This window comes from Prunus dulcis, chromosome 5 (assembly GCF_902201215.1).
Source record: "Prunus dulcis chromosome 5, ALMONDv2, whole genome shotgun sequence".
Classification (NCBI taxonomy): domain Eukaryota; kingdom Viridiplantae; phylum Streptophyta; class Magnoliopsida; order Rosales; family Rosaceae; genus Prunus; species Prunus dulcis.
The window spans coordinates 1,418,342-1,435,448 of NC_047654.1; the positions used below are offsets into that span (position 1 = coordinate 1,418,342).

At 35.5% G+C, this 17,107-nt stretch overlaps 1 protein-coding gene and 1 pseudogene across 4 annotated transcripts; both read left to right on the forward strand.

The window, feature by feature from the left end:
- The first annotated feature begins 1,799 nt into the window (after positions 1-1,799).
- Positions 1,800-7,219, forward strand: LOC117626906 (annotated as a pseudogene). Its single transcript, XR_004585661.1, has 6 exons — positions 1,800-1,881; positions 3,861-4,175; positions 4,244-4,952; positions 5,180-5,489; positions 5,715-6,195; positions 6,646-7,219. The product of XR_004585661.1 is annotated as an adenylosuccinate synthetase 2, chloroplastic-like (transcript).
- A 4,904-nt stretch (positions 7,220-12,123) lies between these two features.
- Positions 12,124-16,820, forward strand: LOC117627837 (pectin acetylesterase 8-like). Of its 3 annotated transcripts, XM_034360098.1 has the most exons (14): positions 12,190-12,462; positions 13,651-13,777; positions 13,897-13,979; positions 14,200-14,329; positions 14,482-14,561; positions 14,686-14,772; positions 14,850-14,862; positions 15,066-15,177; positions 15,269-15,329; positions 15,431-15,484; positions 15,571-15,648; positions 15,898-16,003; positions 16,113-16,258; positions 16,425-16,820. In XM_034360098.1, the coding sequence occupies exons 2-14, from the start codon at positions 13,657-13,659 to the stop codon at positions 16,554-16,556; spliced, it is 1,203 nt and encodes a 400-aa protein (XP_034215989.1). In that variant the 5' UTR covers positions 12,190-12,462; positions 13,651-13,656; the 3' UTR covers positions 16,557-16,820. The 3 variants fall into 3 exon arrangements, with proteins under 3 accessions (XP_034215987.1, XP_034215989.1, XP_034215988.1); XM_034360096.1 differs by lacking the exon at positions 15,066-15,177 and having other exon boundaries at positions 12,124-12,462; positions 14,850-14,974; XM_034360097.1 differs by lacking the exon at positions 15,066-15,177 and having other exon boundaries at positions 13,657-13,777; positions 14,850-14,974.
- The last annotated feature ends 287 nt before the right edge of the window (positions 16,821-17,107 follow it).

The following is a 17,107-nucleotide window of genomic DNA, read 5'->3' on the forward strand; positions in this document are numbered from 1 at the left end:
TTGCTACTGATCTTACTAACACAGAGAGAGTTGAATAACCACCAAAAAAAAAAAAAGAATAAACAAAAATGGAGTTTGCTCACGAAAAAAAAATGTATCGACTTACTTTGGATTGACGTAGTCAAGAAGGAAAAAAAAACGCAGGATTCTTGTGATGCGCACACACTTTGATGAAATTAGGTGTATTTTATAAAGAGAATTCCCAATCCTACTTAATTAAGGAATTCCGAAAACCCAATTGAATAAAGAGAACCCAATTAAGTAAGGAAATAAAAGCCATTTGAAAATTCCACAAAAAGCCCACGTGTTTACAACATCAGTTTTCATTTTTTTCCTTTAAAAAAAAAAAATTTAAAACCCTGGTCCAAAATGACGTCGTTTTGACCAAGCTTCATTAAAAAAAAAAAAAAAAAACATGTGCATAGCAGCAACGCAGGCAGCGCCCAGTCACTTGCGCATTTCATCGAACACCTTATGTGTGTCACTAGTTTGAAGCAGAGATGCAACTCCAGCAGCTCTAAGGGAGATTTCCGGCCACTGGAGGTGCAGTGCACCTCCTTGCACCTGCACAGGTCTGCCACTGACGCCAAGCGAAAAACCTTTATTTTGGCAGTTGGGGCTTGGGGCTTGGGGCCTAGGGTTTGAGAGGGATTAAACTGTGCTTTTGATTTGGAAATGAGGGTTTGGTTGGGGGTGTCGTGGAGTTGGGTAAAGGGGGGTAGGGGTGCTACCTGGCCCAAAATTAAGTAGTTTTGAGGCCATGTCATTAAAAAAAAAAAATTTGATGAGCTTGGACCAAACAACGTCATTTGGCCAAGTGCTTTGAAAAAAAAAAAAAATTTAACCCCTCGCGCGCAGCAACTGGGAGCTGTGCAGCGAAGGACAAAGGGGAAAGGGACTTTCATCGAGCACTTGGCATGCACCTAAAGGGTCACGTCGGTGGAATCCACAACCAATTTTTCCGCATTCCAAGGCATCGTCCGACCCCTCTTGTCCTGTCGTGTGTCCGCTACCATAGACCATTAATGCAACATTGATACACAAGAATCAGGGGAAGACATGTTTAAGAAACAAATATGAGTGCGATACACGAATACAAGCATTGTTGACTTTTCTTGTTTTGTCGACCACCGGATACGGTGTTGATACATCCTTGATACACAAAGGTTATACGGGCAGTGTACAATAGGGGTTATATTAGAGGTGGGCTCAATTCGATTTTCACCTCACACGGAACCAGAATTGATACTATTTAATCGATGCGGTTCGGTCTAGTTTTGGTATAAAAAAAACTATAAAACTGCCTTGTTCGGTTTAAAATAATTTCGGTTTTTTCAATTTCAAATAAGATATTATATATATATATATATATATATTTTACAATTCCAACTAAAATTTTATCTTTTGGGCTTAAAAATTCACAAATGATCCAATTTCATGAAAAGAGAGATGATTGAGCCTAGAAACGAAAGGTAATTTGAAGTTGGGCTTAGAGAAATATTAGTTATAAAATTAGAAATTTAGCATTGGACTTAAATAATTTAAAAAATAAAAATACGCAGTTAGTTTGGTTTGGTCTGGTCTAGTTTTGTAAGGTGTGAAGCTAGTATTAGAACCAATTTGAACCGATCCAGTCCGATTTGGTGCCGGTTTGTTGACTATTTCATGCCCACCCTTAGGTTATATTGAAATAATTTATAAAATGTTGTGGTCTGTTTGAAGTTATGGAAAATGTAGGGTCAAAAGGTAACTTTTAAAACTTGATTTAATCGCACCCAGCACCCCAGCCTCTTCTTTTCCACTATAAACAAGAAGGAACGCCGGCACCGGAAGGAAGAAGAAAGAAGAGGAAAGAAAAAGAAGAAAGCTCTGCTCCACCAGGTCCAGCCTCTTCTTCTCGACTGCATCTGCTCCCGAAGTATTTTTTTATTATTCATAATTTGTTTTATCTTAACTCACCTTCTTCTCAACTGCATCTGTTTCTTCACTTACTTTGCATCTGCTCCTTGAATTACTTGGTCGTGTCGTTGGTATTTGGTTTTTGTTGATTAGATGTGTTAATTGTTATATCGCTGCCTCCTCCTTTCGCATTTTACATTTTTGTAAGTTTTATTATTGATTTCTTTTTCGTGTTTGAGTGACTAGAGCTCTGTACAAATTTATATTTTCATTTTTTATACCGTTTCACTTTTGTTTCTTTTGCATGAGAAACGGTGAATTTAAGTTGGGTGGGTTTGGTTTTATGCCCAAGGGAATATATTTTTCCTGTTTTCTGTAACCACTAAATGCAGAATGGATGAAAAATTATAACACAAAAGAAAGAAAGATTTTTAAGTTGTATGGGGTGAGAAAAATACAGGTTCTCTAGAAATAGGTTAGGAATTTACAATAGATACATATTATGTCTTCAAAGTTGTGAAGTATTTCGTCTTGTTGGCTTCAACCGAACTCAATCCAAGAGTGAGAACCAAACAGTGCTCAGAAGTCCTTACAATTTCCCAAAAATTTTAAGTTCCATTTGGGGTGAAAAATGGTGAAGTTAATATAGCAAGGGGGAACTATTTGAATTGTTCGAACTGGCCAAATCAAAACAATCAGAATGATTTTGTTTTGTTTTTACACTAAAAATGATTTTGAAGTGTTCATATAAACCGAACTAGTTTGATTTCATTCGGTTTAGTTTGGCCTAATTCCATGTATATACATATTTCCATAATTTGTTGAATCAAGTCAAGTGCTGGTGGCCTTGCCAGAAATAGGCTGAGTACTTGTTTTGGGCAATCTCTGAAAATGATCAACATAAGGAACAATCGACCGAAATAGCCCGATACTCTGCAAAACGTGCCCGAGTTATCCGAAAATCTCGAGGGCAGACCCCTAATTTATTTTCTCTTAGAATTTCATTTTATTTGAGGTCATTTTGGGATTTGAAAACAAAAGTATGTAAATGGACTTTTCAGAACAAGAAAGAAAGTTAAATGGATCTTATGGAAAATAAAAAATACCCAGCAGCCCACGTCTCTTTTTCCCCCTTCTTCTTTGGTTACCTTCAGCCACCCTCTTTGGTACTTTGCTCCTGCTACTGCTATTTCTTCATTTCAAACCCCCTTCTTCTCTTCCTTCAGTTTTTCACTCTTCTTCTAAGCTTCTTGTTTTTCACGGTCCAAGTTTGTGTCTTTGAGTGCTTGTTTTGTTGATTTTCTACTTGTGCTCAAAGGGCCAAAATGTATTTTCCTCTTTCTTATGTATTTGCAGTGGTGATGTTTAGGGATTAACTATTCTATTGAGAGATTCATTGCCATAGCTAATAATTACAGAAGCTTCTATTCTAAGGTAAGCTGACCACCAACCAACTTTGTCCCACTCAGTTCTGTTTGGTTAGTACGAAGTTTTAGAATTAAGTAGCAACATTTTAAGTCATCAGTATTAAGTTGGTTGCTTGCTAAAATGTAGTTTGTCTACAAAAAAATGATTTCTGTACCATGAGAATGAAAGTTTTGCTTTTTTTTTTGTTTTTTTTTTTGTCTTCTTTAATTTTATTTTGTAATTCTGGGCTTGGTTTTACCTGTCTGGCTAACTGTAATCCTAATGCAACTTAAATGTTTTTTTGTTAACCGTTCATCATACTAAATGTTAGTATTCTCCCACCCCGCAACAAAAAGAAAGGGGATTGCAATTTTTTATGTTTTCTAGTTGTTTAGAGCAAAGTTCGCAGTTCTCCTGTTCTTATTGGCCTAATAATAATAGTTAGCATTGTTTTTTTTGTTTTTTTTATTGTATGTCTGTTATCTTCAATTGCTTAAAAACCATGTCTTTTAAGTTTGATTTGTCATTGATTAAACATTTTCTTTCTCACTCAGCGGTTCACCATGAACACCCTCTCATCATTCACAGCTCTCGACTCCAATCCACTCTCCAAGCCTCGCTCTTTGGGGCCCCACCACCACGAGCCCATTCACCTCCAGCGTCCCAGAAATGTTGTGGTATGCTCGGTGAAGCCCTCAGTTGCCCCTCCCTCATCTCTGCGTGTGTCTGGGTCCCCCAACCAGGGGCTAAGTCGAATTGAGTCTCTAACCCAGGTCTCAGGTGTGTTGGGCTGCCAGTGGGGAGATGAAGGTAAAGGCAAACTTGTCAACATCTTGGCCCAACACTTTGACATCGTTGCTCGTTGTCAGGTAACAGAAAACTCTCATTTCTATAGCCAAATTTTGTGGTTTCCTGATTGGTTTTTGTATCTTTTCAGGGTGGAGCTAATGCTGGACACACCATTTCCAATGCAGAGGGAAAGAAGTTTGCACTTCACCTTGTTCCCTCAGGTATCCTTAATGAAGAGACTCTTTGTGTTATTGGGGTTTTGAATAAGACGACCTGGAGTTGTGGTGCATCTACCAGGTCTCTTTAAGGAGATTGATGGCCTTGAATCTAATGGAGTCTCCTGCAAGGGAAGGATATTGGTCTCTGATCGTGCTCACCTCTTATTCGATTTCCACCAAGTAGTGGATGGGCTTCGAGAATATGAGCTTGCTAAATCTTTCATTGGCACTACCAAGAGAGGTTTTGGACCTTGTTACTCTAACAAGGTTATCCGAAATGGCATTCGAGTCAGTGACTTGAGGCACATGGATACTTTCCCTCAGAAGCTAGATATTCTATTATCAGATGCTGCATCGAGATTCCAAGGTTTTGACTATGGTCCTCATGTGCTCAAAGAAGAAGTTGAGAAGTACAAGCGATTTGCTGAGAGATTGGAACCCTTCATTGCTGATACTGTGTTTGTCGTGAATGAAGCCATCTCCGAGAAGAAAAAGATTTTGGTCGAAGGGGGTCAGGCAACAATATTGGATATTGACTTTGGAACTTACCCCTTTGTAACATCCTCTAGTCCTTCAGCCGGTGGAATTTGCACTGGTCTTGGCATTGCTCCCAGAGTTCTAGGCAATCTGGTTGGAGTGGTAAGTAGAAGGTCACTCTTGTAGTCGCATAATTGATTTTCATTTTACTGGTGTCATCATTGTCATCCTCACATTGCCTCAATGAGATGGGGTTAGAAGAATCAATTCCATGAGTAAACAGTATCTCCAACTAAATTTATTTTTTCATGACATGTATTCTTGCAGTTAGTACAAAGGCCAATTGAGATGGTGAAGTAATGTTGCTAACTTGAAGTTCGTCTCTGTAGGTGAAAGCATGCACTACAAGAGTTGGTTCTGGTCCTTTTCCCACAGAAATCTTGGATAAAGGGGGTGATCTCATTAGGTTTGCTGGTCAGGAGTTTGGCACAACTACTGGTCGCCCTCGTCGTTGCGGTTGGCTTGATATAGCAGCACTGAAACTGCTGTCAGATTAATGGCTTTTCTTCTCTCAATCTCACCAAACTTGACGTTTTGTCGGATCTTCCTGAAATTCAGTTGGGTGTTGCCTACAAACAAATTGATGGTACACCAATCAAATCATTCCCTGCAGACCTTCGTGATCTTGAGCAGTTAAAGGCATGCCCTCGCCTCTCCCTTCTATTTGGATATGCTGTTTATCATTTGCTAAATATATACTCTCTTTTTTCGAGTTATCAAACCCCTGCTTATATTTTGATATTTTAAAGATGAAGTTTTTGTTCAACTTTTGTTGATGCCATTGTTTTTCTGAGTTTTTGGGTGGATATTTTTGATATCTTAAAAGACAAACTCTTGTTGATGCTGTTGATTTTCTATGTTTAGGTGGAATATGAAGTATTGCCTGGATGGAAGTCTGATATATCTTCTGTCAGAAACTATTCTGACCTTCCAAAGGCTGCACGCCAGTATGTGGAAAGGATAGAAGAACTTGTTGGCATACCCGTCCACTACATTGGTGTGGGGCCTGGACGCGATGCACTCATTTACAAATAATCATCACAATATTTATTTCCTTTAGATTCCAGATGATGTTCAAACTATCAGAAGTAATACAGAACTTCTGGTGCTGAAGGAATTTATTCCCTTTTATGTCAGAAGCTTTTTTTTGGAATAGAATTAATTGTTCATGGTTATGAACATGATGCAACGCATTCTCCACCCTGTGAGGCCACATGAAGTCTATGTTGTGTTTAGTGGCTGGGATAATATTTTTTTTCAGTAACCTTAGGTTAGGCATGGTAGCAACTTTCCGCAGACTTGCTGTAGCTCGACTGAAGGATCTGTCAAAGATGTACTTGACACTGTATGGATCTTTCTTCTACTCATCTCCTTGATATACTTTCTAACATTGCATCATCACTAGCTATAAGAGACTATATTAGCTTTGCACCTAACATGCCGTCCTTTCCTGAAAAATAATCTTTTGAGTTTTTAAATTATTTTATATTAGAAAATCCAAAAGATTATTGATTTGTTTATTCTCAGTATGATGTTTTACCAATATGGTAGCCTCTATGAGTATGTGTTTTCCCCAGTGTTTTTGAATGGTGTGGTTCCCCTCATTTAGAAAGTTCACTTGTTTTTAACAACATATGTGGCTATGTATGTGCAAAGAAAATTCTAGTGTTTCTTACTTTTCTACTATTTTTCACATTTTGTTAACTTCATTTCCATAGACACCTCTATTTTATTTGTTTAGTGAATGCTGCGTGGTTCAGCTCAATAAGTTTTGATTTTCTTTTGTTTGCTTCAGCAAATCGAGCTGTGGAAGTGAATGAAATGTGGCGACTCTTAAAAGAAAGATGAAGATGAGAGCAGAAATGAGAGAGAGGCCACAGAGACAGTAACTGTCCGAGAAGCAGTAGCAAGGGGCATGCTATGTTGTCGCGGATGACAACCGTCGCTAGTCCTACCTACTTGCTCATCAAGAAAAAGAGAATATGAGAGCTGCCATGCCATTCAAGGGGAGAAGAAAATGGTCTAAGAGATGTAGTTGAAGAATTTTTACACATTTCTTGATATGGCAGGGTCAAGCGTTGGATCAAGGATGGATGAAACAGATCGTTATCTTGTCCATTGTCCAGAGAAGCTTTCACGCAAGTTATGTGATTTTCCCAAAAGGGGCTTGATGATGACAGCGAGAATTTTTTTTATTTTAAAAAAGTTGGTAGCTCCAAGAAGTAGCACTTGAAAAAGCACAAGTCCAAGGATTAAAGGAAGAGAGAAGAAGTAAATACCTTACTCCCCATATTATTATTTTCGATCAATTTGGCTCAAACTATATTAAAATTGGCAAAATAACACCTACCCTTTTGTGTTCATTTCTATCGACACATGGTATCATATCATCGTAGTTCATTTTAGGTAGGAATATATCTCTGCAATTATAATTTGAATCCCACATGTTCACCTCCAACTGATCACATGTAAGGAGAGGTAAGAGCGGTGGCTAGCCATCACATTTTGGACAAAGTAAGCTAACTTGTGGATCCTTTACGAGTTTTTGATACGTTTAATTGTGCAGATTATGAGCTACAAGACACGTGGCATGACTAGATTGATAGCTAAAAAAAACGTACGTATATTTTTTTTTAATACAAGTGATAATATAAGCTACAACGAAAGAGGGGTTTTTCACACACACTATCACGATATGCAAATCAATGTCATTTTTCACTGAGCTAAACCTCGTTCACGCAAAAAAAATTAGCAGATCATAGAAGTGAGATTACGATCTCACAAGGTGACCCATCTCTTTCTCTATCTACTAGAAGGAGCTAGCCATAGGTGGGACCAAAATTATATTGCCAGGTCAAATGAATATAATCAAAACATTGCACCTTTGATATATAATGGGAAGAATTTAATGTGAGCTTTCTGAAAACAAGAAGATTCTTTGGCGTACGAAAATTTAGCCACTAATTCAAATTCCTTTCTCACTACGAAATTGACTGATGCGTCCACATTCAATTGTCTCAAAGTTTCATTTTCGTATTACATGACCCTTAGCCATCAATTGTCTCTAAATTTCATTTTTTTAACAAATTCTTGACTCTTATCCGTTCAATAATTGAAACAATAATCGCCAAACTTTCCTTTTGATTTGTATGCCTGCTCTGTCTATGATTATGATAAGTATAGGTTAAGGTGATGTAGATTAGGCTAGTTAATCAAGGGAATGAGCTCATCCCCTTACACTTAGGTTCGAATTCCCCTTTTCGTAGATTTTATTAATTTAGAATAATCTCTATCGCTTGTGTTAAAAAAAATTATTAATAGGTCAAGAGATCAATCTCTTTACTTTTTTTGCCAAAAAGATATCAATCGCCTTCAATGTAACCAAAACGAAAATAAATGTAGATAATTCTAACACCTGCAATGTTACTAAAATCATCTTGTTCAAGAATAAAAATATAATTTTCTCAATTTTTTTTTACTGTATTTTCGACACAGAGCAATTGTGGCTGTTTTGATCAATGGACGCAGATGACATGGTTTTGAAAATGGAGTGGCTTGCAAGTTGCAACCGACTAACACTGCTCTACACTTTCCAAAACAAAAATAGTGTAATCTTAGTGAAGATTAAACAAGGTAAATTGACAAGTGGAAAAGAGTTTCAATTTACAGATTAATGGTCTCATGTTCAAAAAATTCCCTCTCTTTGACAGTGTATGTGTACGAAAAGCCCCTTTCCCTTCTCAACTTTGGCAAAACCAAGAATGAAAAGTAATTGAAAATGGAGTAAATGTAGTCAGAGACTTGGATAAATAACCACCAAATTTTTTCATCTAGAGTGATTGAAATTCCCTATAGTAAAAAACAGTAAAATGCTAATAAAAGAAATACAGCAAGGAAGATGTGAAGTCCTAGATCTAACATCTTGGATAGGTCAAGATTGTAAGCTATGTACTTATGTGGACGCATAAATTTATCTATTCTTTTTGGAAAAGTGTCCACCAATGGTAGTGGTATGTTGATCCTAGATTCCCAGGCATACTTAATTCTTTTTCTTTTTTTTTTGGTTCGATTATTTTTTTATATAAAAAAATAAGATAATTACAAAATACTTCACAACAGACTCACAATAAAACTACATAATTACTAATTATGTATCGAACTTATGACAAATATATATCATTTTTTCTATTTGAGATTTGAATGTGTGAAACTTGAATCCTACCCGAACCAAATGAAGAAGAATATCATTAAATAAAAACTAGTTTGTTAGTGTATACATACTTAATTCGAATTCTAAATAAACAATTTCATCACCAGACAAAAAGTAAAAATTCACCTCCATTGGAAGTTAGGAAGTAGCACTAGAACTTTGATGTGCTGCTCATGTGCATTTGTGAACACCACAAACGATTTGATTCTGGACCAGCTAATCACCGCCAATCACGTGTTATGTTTTCAAACCCTCATCAACCGACTGGGTCCCACTCCAACAGATCCCTATCCCTAAGTGGGGCCCATTAGAACCAACCATGAACCTCTCATTCTCCATGCACCAACCAACACTATGAAAAGAGTAACAACAAAACTGCTTTTGTAGTCAAATTTTTATCAATATATTTTCTACCTTGATCTGATGGTGTTTTTTTTAATCAATAATTTCCTACTATATTCAAAATTGACTTTAATGGCTGGTTAGCTTTTTCCCGCTAAGTTTTGGAAAATGAATAATTTTAACTCATTTTAAAAAAAAAGAAAATATAGTCAATCATACTCAATTATAATTTCCTGTCTATATGACTATTCTTTTATAATTTAATTAATTATTATTATTATTTATCTCGTTTGCTTAAATTTATTCCGAGAATGAATATCGAGATGAATCGATCAATAACTCATCTTATGGATAGCCTGATCCACAACCCTCAACTAATTTGAGCCACAATTTTAGACAAGTTGCACCTTTGTGAAATATTAGTGAACCTCCACCTTGAAGTGAGCATCCTCGGATATCACATCGCCGCAATGCACCGTAAGGTGCCCATTACCATAGCAAGTTAGATACCACACAAACTTGACCCTTGGATAATATCTCTTCTCCTCAAGCATACTTCAGCTGCAAATATGCAGTCCAAGTCTTCATCAACCCATGCACCAAAACATTTTTGCAGAAGATTTATAAAATTTGTACAAAGTCATATAAGAATCTTGAGCAACTCCTTCGGAACTCATCTTCTCCCTCACTTGGAGAATAGGGCACCCTTGACCTCCCTCGCATCCTTCTTATTGTGCTAATAAGTTTTTTTTTCCTCAACGTCAACGTACTCTTTTGGAGACTCATTTGTTATACTTTCTTGGATTGGAATAATATATATATATATATATATATATATTTTTAAAGAGTAACACAACATAAATTTATCATTTTCCATGCATTAACATTTTAAAGAGTGACACAACAATCATGATTGTGGCTTTTTTATCAATATTTTTCTACCCAATTGTGTTTTATAAAGAAAATAATTTAATGAGTTATTTTTCTTTGGGCACTAATAAAATAAGAATGGTATTTATTAGTCGTGGAAAGATAATTCAAGAATAATTGGTGTGCTGATAGGACTGAAATGAATTATTGTCCAGTTTGACTTCTACTTCTCTTTAATTAGTTTGCATGATCTTTATCTGCTCCATCGGTTTGGAATGGGGACCCCCCCAATATTATCCAGGATGTTATTTTCAGTGATCTTATGTTTGGTTGGCTTGAATGAAGATCGTTTCTTATCAAAAAATAAGAATGCTATTTACCTATATTTGAGGTTAAGTAAATACCCAAAATATCCTAATTATATTTTACGGTCCTACTCCTACACACAGTTATCATGAGAGCTTGAATCCATAACCACTTCAGAGCACACCAAATACCTGGGTTAATCCAACTAACACCCAATGGGTATTATGTTTTTAAATTGAATTGCATAACGATGTTTCAATTTTGCATAAATTTTGGGATTTGTTGGATTAGTTTTTTCCTTTTTTAACAAAATTAGGTAATTTTTTTTTCCTTCTCTCATCAAAACTTGGCGTGGCATATGTTTGGGATATACTCGTTGGTATTGGAGGAATTTATCGCAAATTTGACAATGTGATATTGTTTTAAATTCCACATTGATGTGTCGATTTTTGTTGTTTTATTTCTATTAAATTCTCAAATTTCATAATTGTTGTGCTTTGAAAGTTCAGAAGGCAAGAACACGTTTCTAGACGTGCCACCTATTTTGTTAACTTCTAAAGAAAATCCAAACTTTGGATAGCATGCCATGTAAGATAAAAGTTTTCCTAATTTTATATAGAGTGCCACTATTTTCACCATATGTTCTCTTTTTTCATTTATGTTATTTTTCCATCCACAATATAAATTTTATAAAAAAACACAATTCTATCTTTTCACGCACCATTATTCCTAAAATACCCTTCAATTATTAATTCAAACAAATTTTCTTTGCTAATCATTAGTAGTTGAGATATGAAGAGGATCAAATTGTATTTGACAAACTGGATAAATATTTTAGTCTAATATTTTGATTTTTTGAATTTTTTAGCTTTTTAGTTTAATATGAGGTGTCTAAATTCTAATTTTTTGAATTTTTGAATTTTTTAGCTTTTTAGTTTAATATGAGGAGTCTAAATTTTTTTTTTTTTTTTCCTTTTTTCGTCAAATGATAGAATAGGTGAGTTATGTGACCAATCAAATATATAACAATCTTCACCGACTAGCTTGCTCTATTGGTATTGGTCTCCACCTAATTGGTCTACGTTAGATAACAATTGACCCATCAAATCAAAAAATCTATGCCATTTTGACAAGCCACTTTGAAATTCAAACATCTAATCAATACTTAGAGACAAATTGGTATTGAATTCCACACAAAAAGCAAATAACTACAACGTAACTTAAATTGAATAGGAATATTTCGGGGAGAGAAAAATACAAAATTTGACTCATCAAGTAAATTAAGGAAATTTGTTTGGTTAGAGTCTAATTAACGATTTAAGTCACGAAAAATAAATCTATTCTAATATGACATTTTATACAAAAATCAGAGAGCTATTTTAATACGAAAACAAAACACTACAATTTGCAAGTAAGACATTTCGTATTTTTGTTGAAGAGGAAATCCTTATAAAACAACGCGTGAGCTGATAAGATTCCTTGTAGTTTTTTACCAGTCGGCTTTTACTTTGCAGCTGAGTCGGGTTATTCCAGTCGGGTCAGACACAAACCCGAACTCGTATCCAATGATTAACCCTCTTTCTTTGGAAGGAAGCGAATATAAGTGTCGGCTCTTGGGTTCGCTGCTCAAAACTGGAAAGAACTAATCTTTCGTAAAACGCTCTCACTCTCTGCATACAAAGAACGAAACACAAACGAAAGTTTCTGTCTTTTTCTCTCCACCATTTTCATTTCAATTTAATGCTTTGAGCTCTCTACTCTTATATATCTAGCTGCCATTGCTCCTCAAACCCATCAACGCAAAAGTTTTCTTTTGTTTCGGCATAAGAACTCAATGTACTGAACTGGGTTTCTTCCACATTCTTCTTCCTATCTTTCGTTCAGGTACATACATGATACATAGTGGTGTTTTTGGGTTCTTCATAATAATGGGTTATTGTTTCTGTTGTAAAGGTCAGCTTTTTAATTATTTTAGATCCACTTTTTCTTGTTTGTACGATTAACAACCATCTACATTCTGTGTGTGTATATATATTTATTGCATTCATTGTATTTCATCAGTTCATGCTTTTCTTTTCTCTTCTCCTTTTCTTTTTTGACTGTATTTAAGTGTGGTTGGTAATGTTTCTTGTCAACTTATACATTTACAAGATAATGTTGTTGATTATTGTGCTTTTCAGATAAATTGGTTAACGGGGTGTTTTTTTTTTTTTTTTTTGGGTTGAACTTGGATTTTTCATTGAACGATGGGTGAGTTGTGTTGTGTAGTTTGATGCAATATGAAAGATGGGGTTGTTTTTGGTGACTGGATTGACATGTCTCAGGAAAAAGATTGAATCAAATTGGTTCTTATTCGAAAAATGTATCAATGATTACTTATTTTAGGCCATAGATTCTGGGATGATAAGGAATCACTTTTACCTTCTAGATTTGGACATGTTTGAATGTCCTACATACCTGCAATGTTCCAATCTATTTGGTTATTGTGTGATTATTTTGAATGGTCTGCTGCACTGCTCTGTTTTTGTTTCCTTTATAACTTTACCTTTTGCGTGTGTGTATGATGTATATATATATGAACAAACAAAAGTAATCTTAATCTAAAAGGAGCCGATTTTATAAGGATTAACCAACTTTATGCTAGCGGAACCTTGATACCGTGCAAAGGAGCAAAAGTTGGAAAAGCTCTTTGTTGCTCATCCTTGAGCATTAAGCGATACCAAGGCTGATATTTAGACTGGGTTGCAGGATGGTTTCTAGTTGAATGCGGTGGAATTTTTTGTTTTGATGATAAGCCTTCAAATTAGATTGCCCTGCTTTTGTTGAATCTTCTTTCTCTTTATAAATGAGTTCTGCTGAATTATTTATGTGTGTATATATATATGTTACATATATGATAGATCTATTATCCATAGATTCTTGACAGAATTTTTTTAGATTTTAAAGTTTCAAGCCACAAGCAATATTCAATCTTCAAGAGATTACTTCAAAATGAAATGCTCTGTTTCCTTTGTCTTCTTCGTTTTTTACTTCCTTTAGAATTGTTGGTATATTAATTTTTATGTTTGACAGAGGCAGATGGCTGATGCAAGATTAGGCCAATGGTTATTTCTTCTAGCATGTGCAGTCACACTGCTGAAAGCGGCAGGAGTTCCTGTGGAAATAACTTATGTTCATAGTGCGATCGCAAAAGGAGCTGGTGAGAAACTTAATGCAAATATGCTGATTACAGTCCTTTTCTTTTAAATGTTAAATTTGAAAATAAGATAATTTCTTTTGCTATCCATTTTAGCTCTTGGAATTTGACATACTTTGCAGTTTGTTTGGATGGGAGTCCCCCAGCTTACCACCATGATAAGGGATTTGGCTCAGGAATTAACAATTGGTTGGTTCACATTGAGGTTTGTCCTTTTCTCTTGCTCCCATTACAATATCTTTCACCAGATAAAAGAGAGAAGAAAAGAAGGTATAGTAATAACAATTTTCAGTCAGTTCTGGTGATCCAGAAGGATTTACTGGTAGATTTAACAAGTTCTAATATAAATTTTAATGAAAATCCGAATATTTGATAGTTATATATTTCTATTGTCATATTAATTCTTCTTTTTGTTTGGTTCTCAGGGAGGAGGATGGTGTAACAATGTCACAAATTGCCTTGGCCGTAAAAACACTCGTTTAGGTTCATCTAAGCAAATGCTGAAGGCAATTGCCTTTTCTGGGATTCTGAGCAACAGGAAAATGTTTAATCCAGGTTTGATATCTAATTTTTTTCTTGCAACTTACTAGAAATAATTTATTCAATTAAAGGCTTAGTAGTTTATCAGCATAGCTTTAATTTTCTTTTGTCTGTTGAGCTTCCCTTTCTTTTTAACAGTAAAATAAAAATTATGTTTCCAATGCCAGACTTTTACAATTGGAACAGAATCAAAGTTAGGTACTGCGATGGGGCATCATTCACTGGTGATGTTGCAGCAGTAAACCCAGTAAGTTACTTATTCAAGTAGCAGTCCAAGTTTTACATACACCATAAATTGTGTATATATATACACTGCCTTTCATTTTCTTTTTCTGATGGAGTTATTTTCAATAAAATAACAATTTGAGCAGGCTACTGGTCTTTACTTCAGAGGAGCAAGGATCTTTCGTGCCGTCATTGAAGATCTATTAGCAAAAGGAATGGGGAACGCTCAAAATGTATGATCTCTTAACAATCAACAATTTCACTTCTGTTACCTTTAGTTCTGATGACTTGTTAGGACATTTGACTGCAGGCTATTCTCTCTGGTTGTTCTGCCGGTGGATTGACTTCTATTCTTCATTGTGACAACTTCCATGCTCTCTTGCCTGCGGGAACGAATGTCAAATGTGTTTCAGACGCTGGTTACTTTATTAATGTGTAAGCTCACATTTAGTACCTTCTAGCTTTGTCCTATATTCCAAACTACAATGAGAGTTTGCTTATACATACACCTTATACTGAATAACAGGTTGTTCTGCCGGTGGATTGACTTCTATTCTTCATTGTGACAACTTCCATGCTCTCTTGCCTGCGGGAACGAATGTCAAATGTGTTTCAGACGCTGGTTACTTTATTAATGTGTAAGCTCACATTTAGTACCTTCTAGCTTTGTCCTATATTCCAAACTACAATGAGAGTTTGCTTATACATACACCTTATACTGAATAACAGAAAGGATGTTTCTGGAGCCCAACACATCGAAGAGTTATTTAGTCAAGTGGTTGAAACACATGTATTCTCTCTCTCTCTCTCTCTCTCTCTCTCTCTCTCTCTCTATCTATCTATAATGTGGTGCAAACATCAATACTCATTTGTGATTGTCATCTTTTGTAGGGTTCAGCCAGGAATTTGCCTCCATCCTGCACTTCAAAATTGAGACCAGGTTTGGTAAGTATTGCTATCCTGTTATGATTTTCACTTTTGACTATATCCTTGTGACTTGTAAATTCTGATGATATTCAAAAACACTTTAGTGCTTCTTCCCGCAATATATGGCATCCCAAATCCGGACGCGGATATTCTTTGTAAACGCAGCCTACGATTCATGGCAGGTTAGCTTAACTCCTGACTCTCTTCTCTGTTATGAACTCTGTTAAATTGTTTCCTCAAATTTATGTTCTGTTTAGCAGGATAGTTTTTTCATGATCCATCTTCCTTATTTAAGTTTTATGGATGAATTAACAACTAGACCAATTTTGTTCTCTCAATGACCATTTTTGTTTGGAAGAAAAAAGAGTGCAAAATTTCAGCTGGGATTTCTCTTGTTCTTCATCTCACCGTGTCTCCATCCATCCATGCAGATCAAGAACATTTTGGCACCGGGAGTTGCCGATCCTCATGGCACTTGGCACGAGTGCAAGCTCGATATAAAGAATTGCTCACCCACTCAACTCAAAGCCATGCAAGGTAAATCCTCGAAATTAGAAGATTTCAACTTAAAAAATAAAATAAGAACCTTCATGACCCTTTAGAAAGAAACATGAACAACTCCAAGGAAATTTTCTCCTTTTTTCAGATTTCAGGGTGCAGTTTTTAAGTGCAATTGGTGGCATGACCGGCTGTCCATTAAAAGGAATGTTCATAGACTCTTGCTATGCTCACTGTCAAACTGAAATGCAGGAGACGTGGTTAATGGCTGATTCTCCGGTGCTCAACAAGACGGTAAAAACCAAACTCTGCAATTTCATGCATTGCCTTATATCTTCATCAACTTCTTAAATTTTTTCCTGGCATTTTTTTCCCTTCATGTTTCTATCAGTTCTTTAGCTTTCTATTTTTGACTTGAAATAAAATCTAATTTTAACTGTGTAAAATACCTGTTCTGCAGACAATTGCACAGGCAGTTGGCGACTGGTTCTATGGCAGAACTCCGTTCCAAAAGATAGATTGCCCTTACCCTTGCAACCCCTCTTGCCATAACCGTGTTTTTGATCCGAACCAGCACCTAATAGAACAATAGATTAATATTCATTTGCATGACAAACATATATCATTTTCATTAGCTAGGTTTATTCATAGGTTAAATTATCTCGAACAAGAAGGAAAAAAAAGAAAAAAAAGAAGGTAATTCATCAAGTTATATGAAAATAATGAAAGCCCACCATGGCACAAAAACCTGTGTGCTGGGTGTCTTCCCTCATTGTTTATGTAATCGATCATCAAAATCTCAATTGTATTCGCATTCTTGCATCTTGATTCAAATATGAGCATCTGTTTTTAGAGATATTTAGTTATATATCCATTCTTAGTACTAATAATATAGATAAATCTTATACTATTTAATTTCTATAGACAAACCCAAAAAATGATAGCTGGTCCTATCTAATTTAATTTTGATTATTAAATTACTTTGATGCCTTATTGACTGTTTTGGTTTTTCTAAAAAAAAAAAAAAAGAGGTTTTGAGATTCGGCTCGTTTTAAGAAATTGATGACAGATTGTAATTTATAAGCAATTAAAAACCTCTTTGTTATGTTGTAAATGGGCTTTGGGTGTGTTTCTAAAGTTCAT

Coding starts and splice junctions, on each gene's coding strand:
- LOC117627837 (XM_034360096.1), top strand. CDS start 13,657: ATGGCTGATGCAAGATTAGGCCAATGGTTATTTCTTCTAGCATGTGCA. Junction 14,773..14,849: donor GAATGGGGAACGCTCAAAAT/GTATGATCTCTT, acceptor ATTTGACTGCAG/GCTATTCTCTCTGGTTGTTC. Junction 16,259..16,424: donor CTCCGGTGCTCAACAAGACG/GTAAAAACCAAA, acceptor CCTGTTCTGCAG/ACAATTGCACAGGCAGTTGG.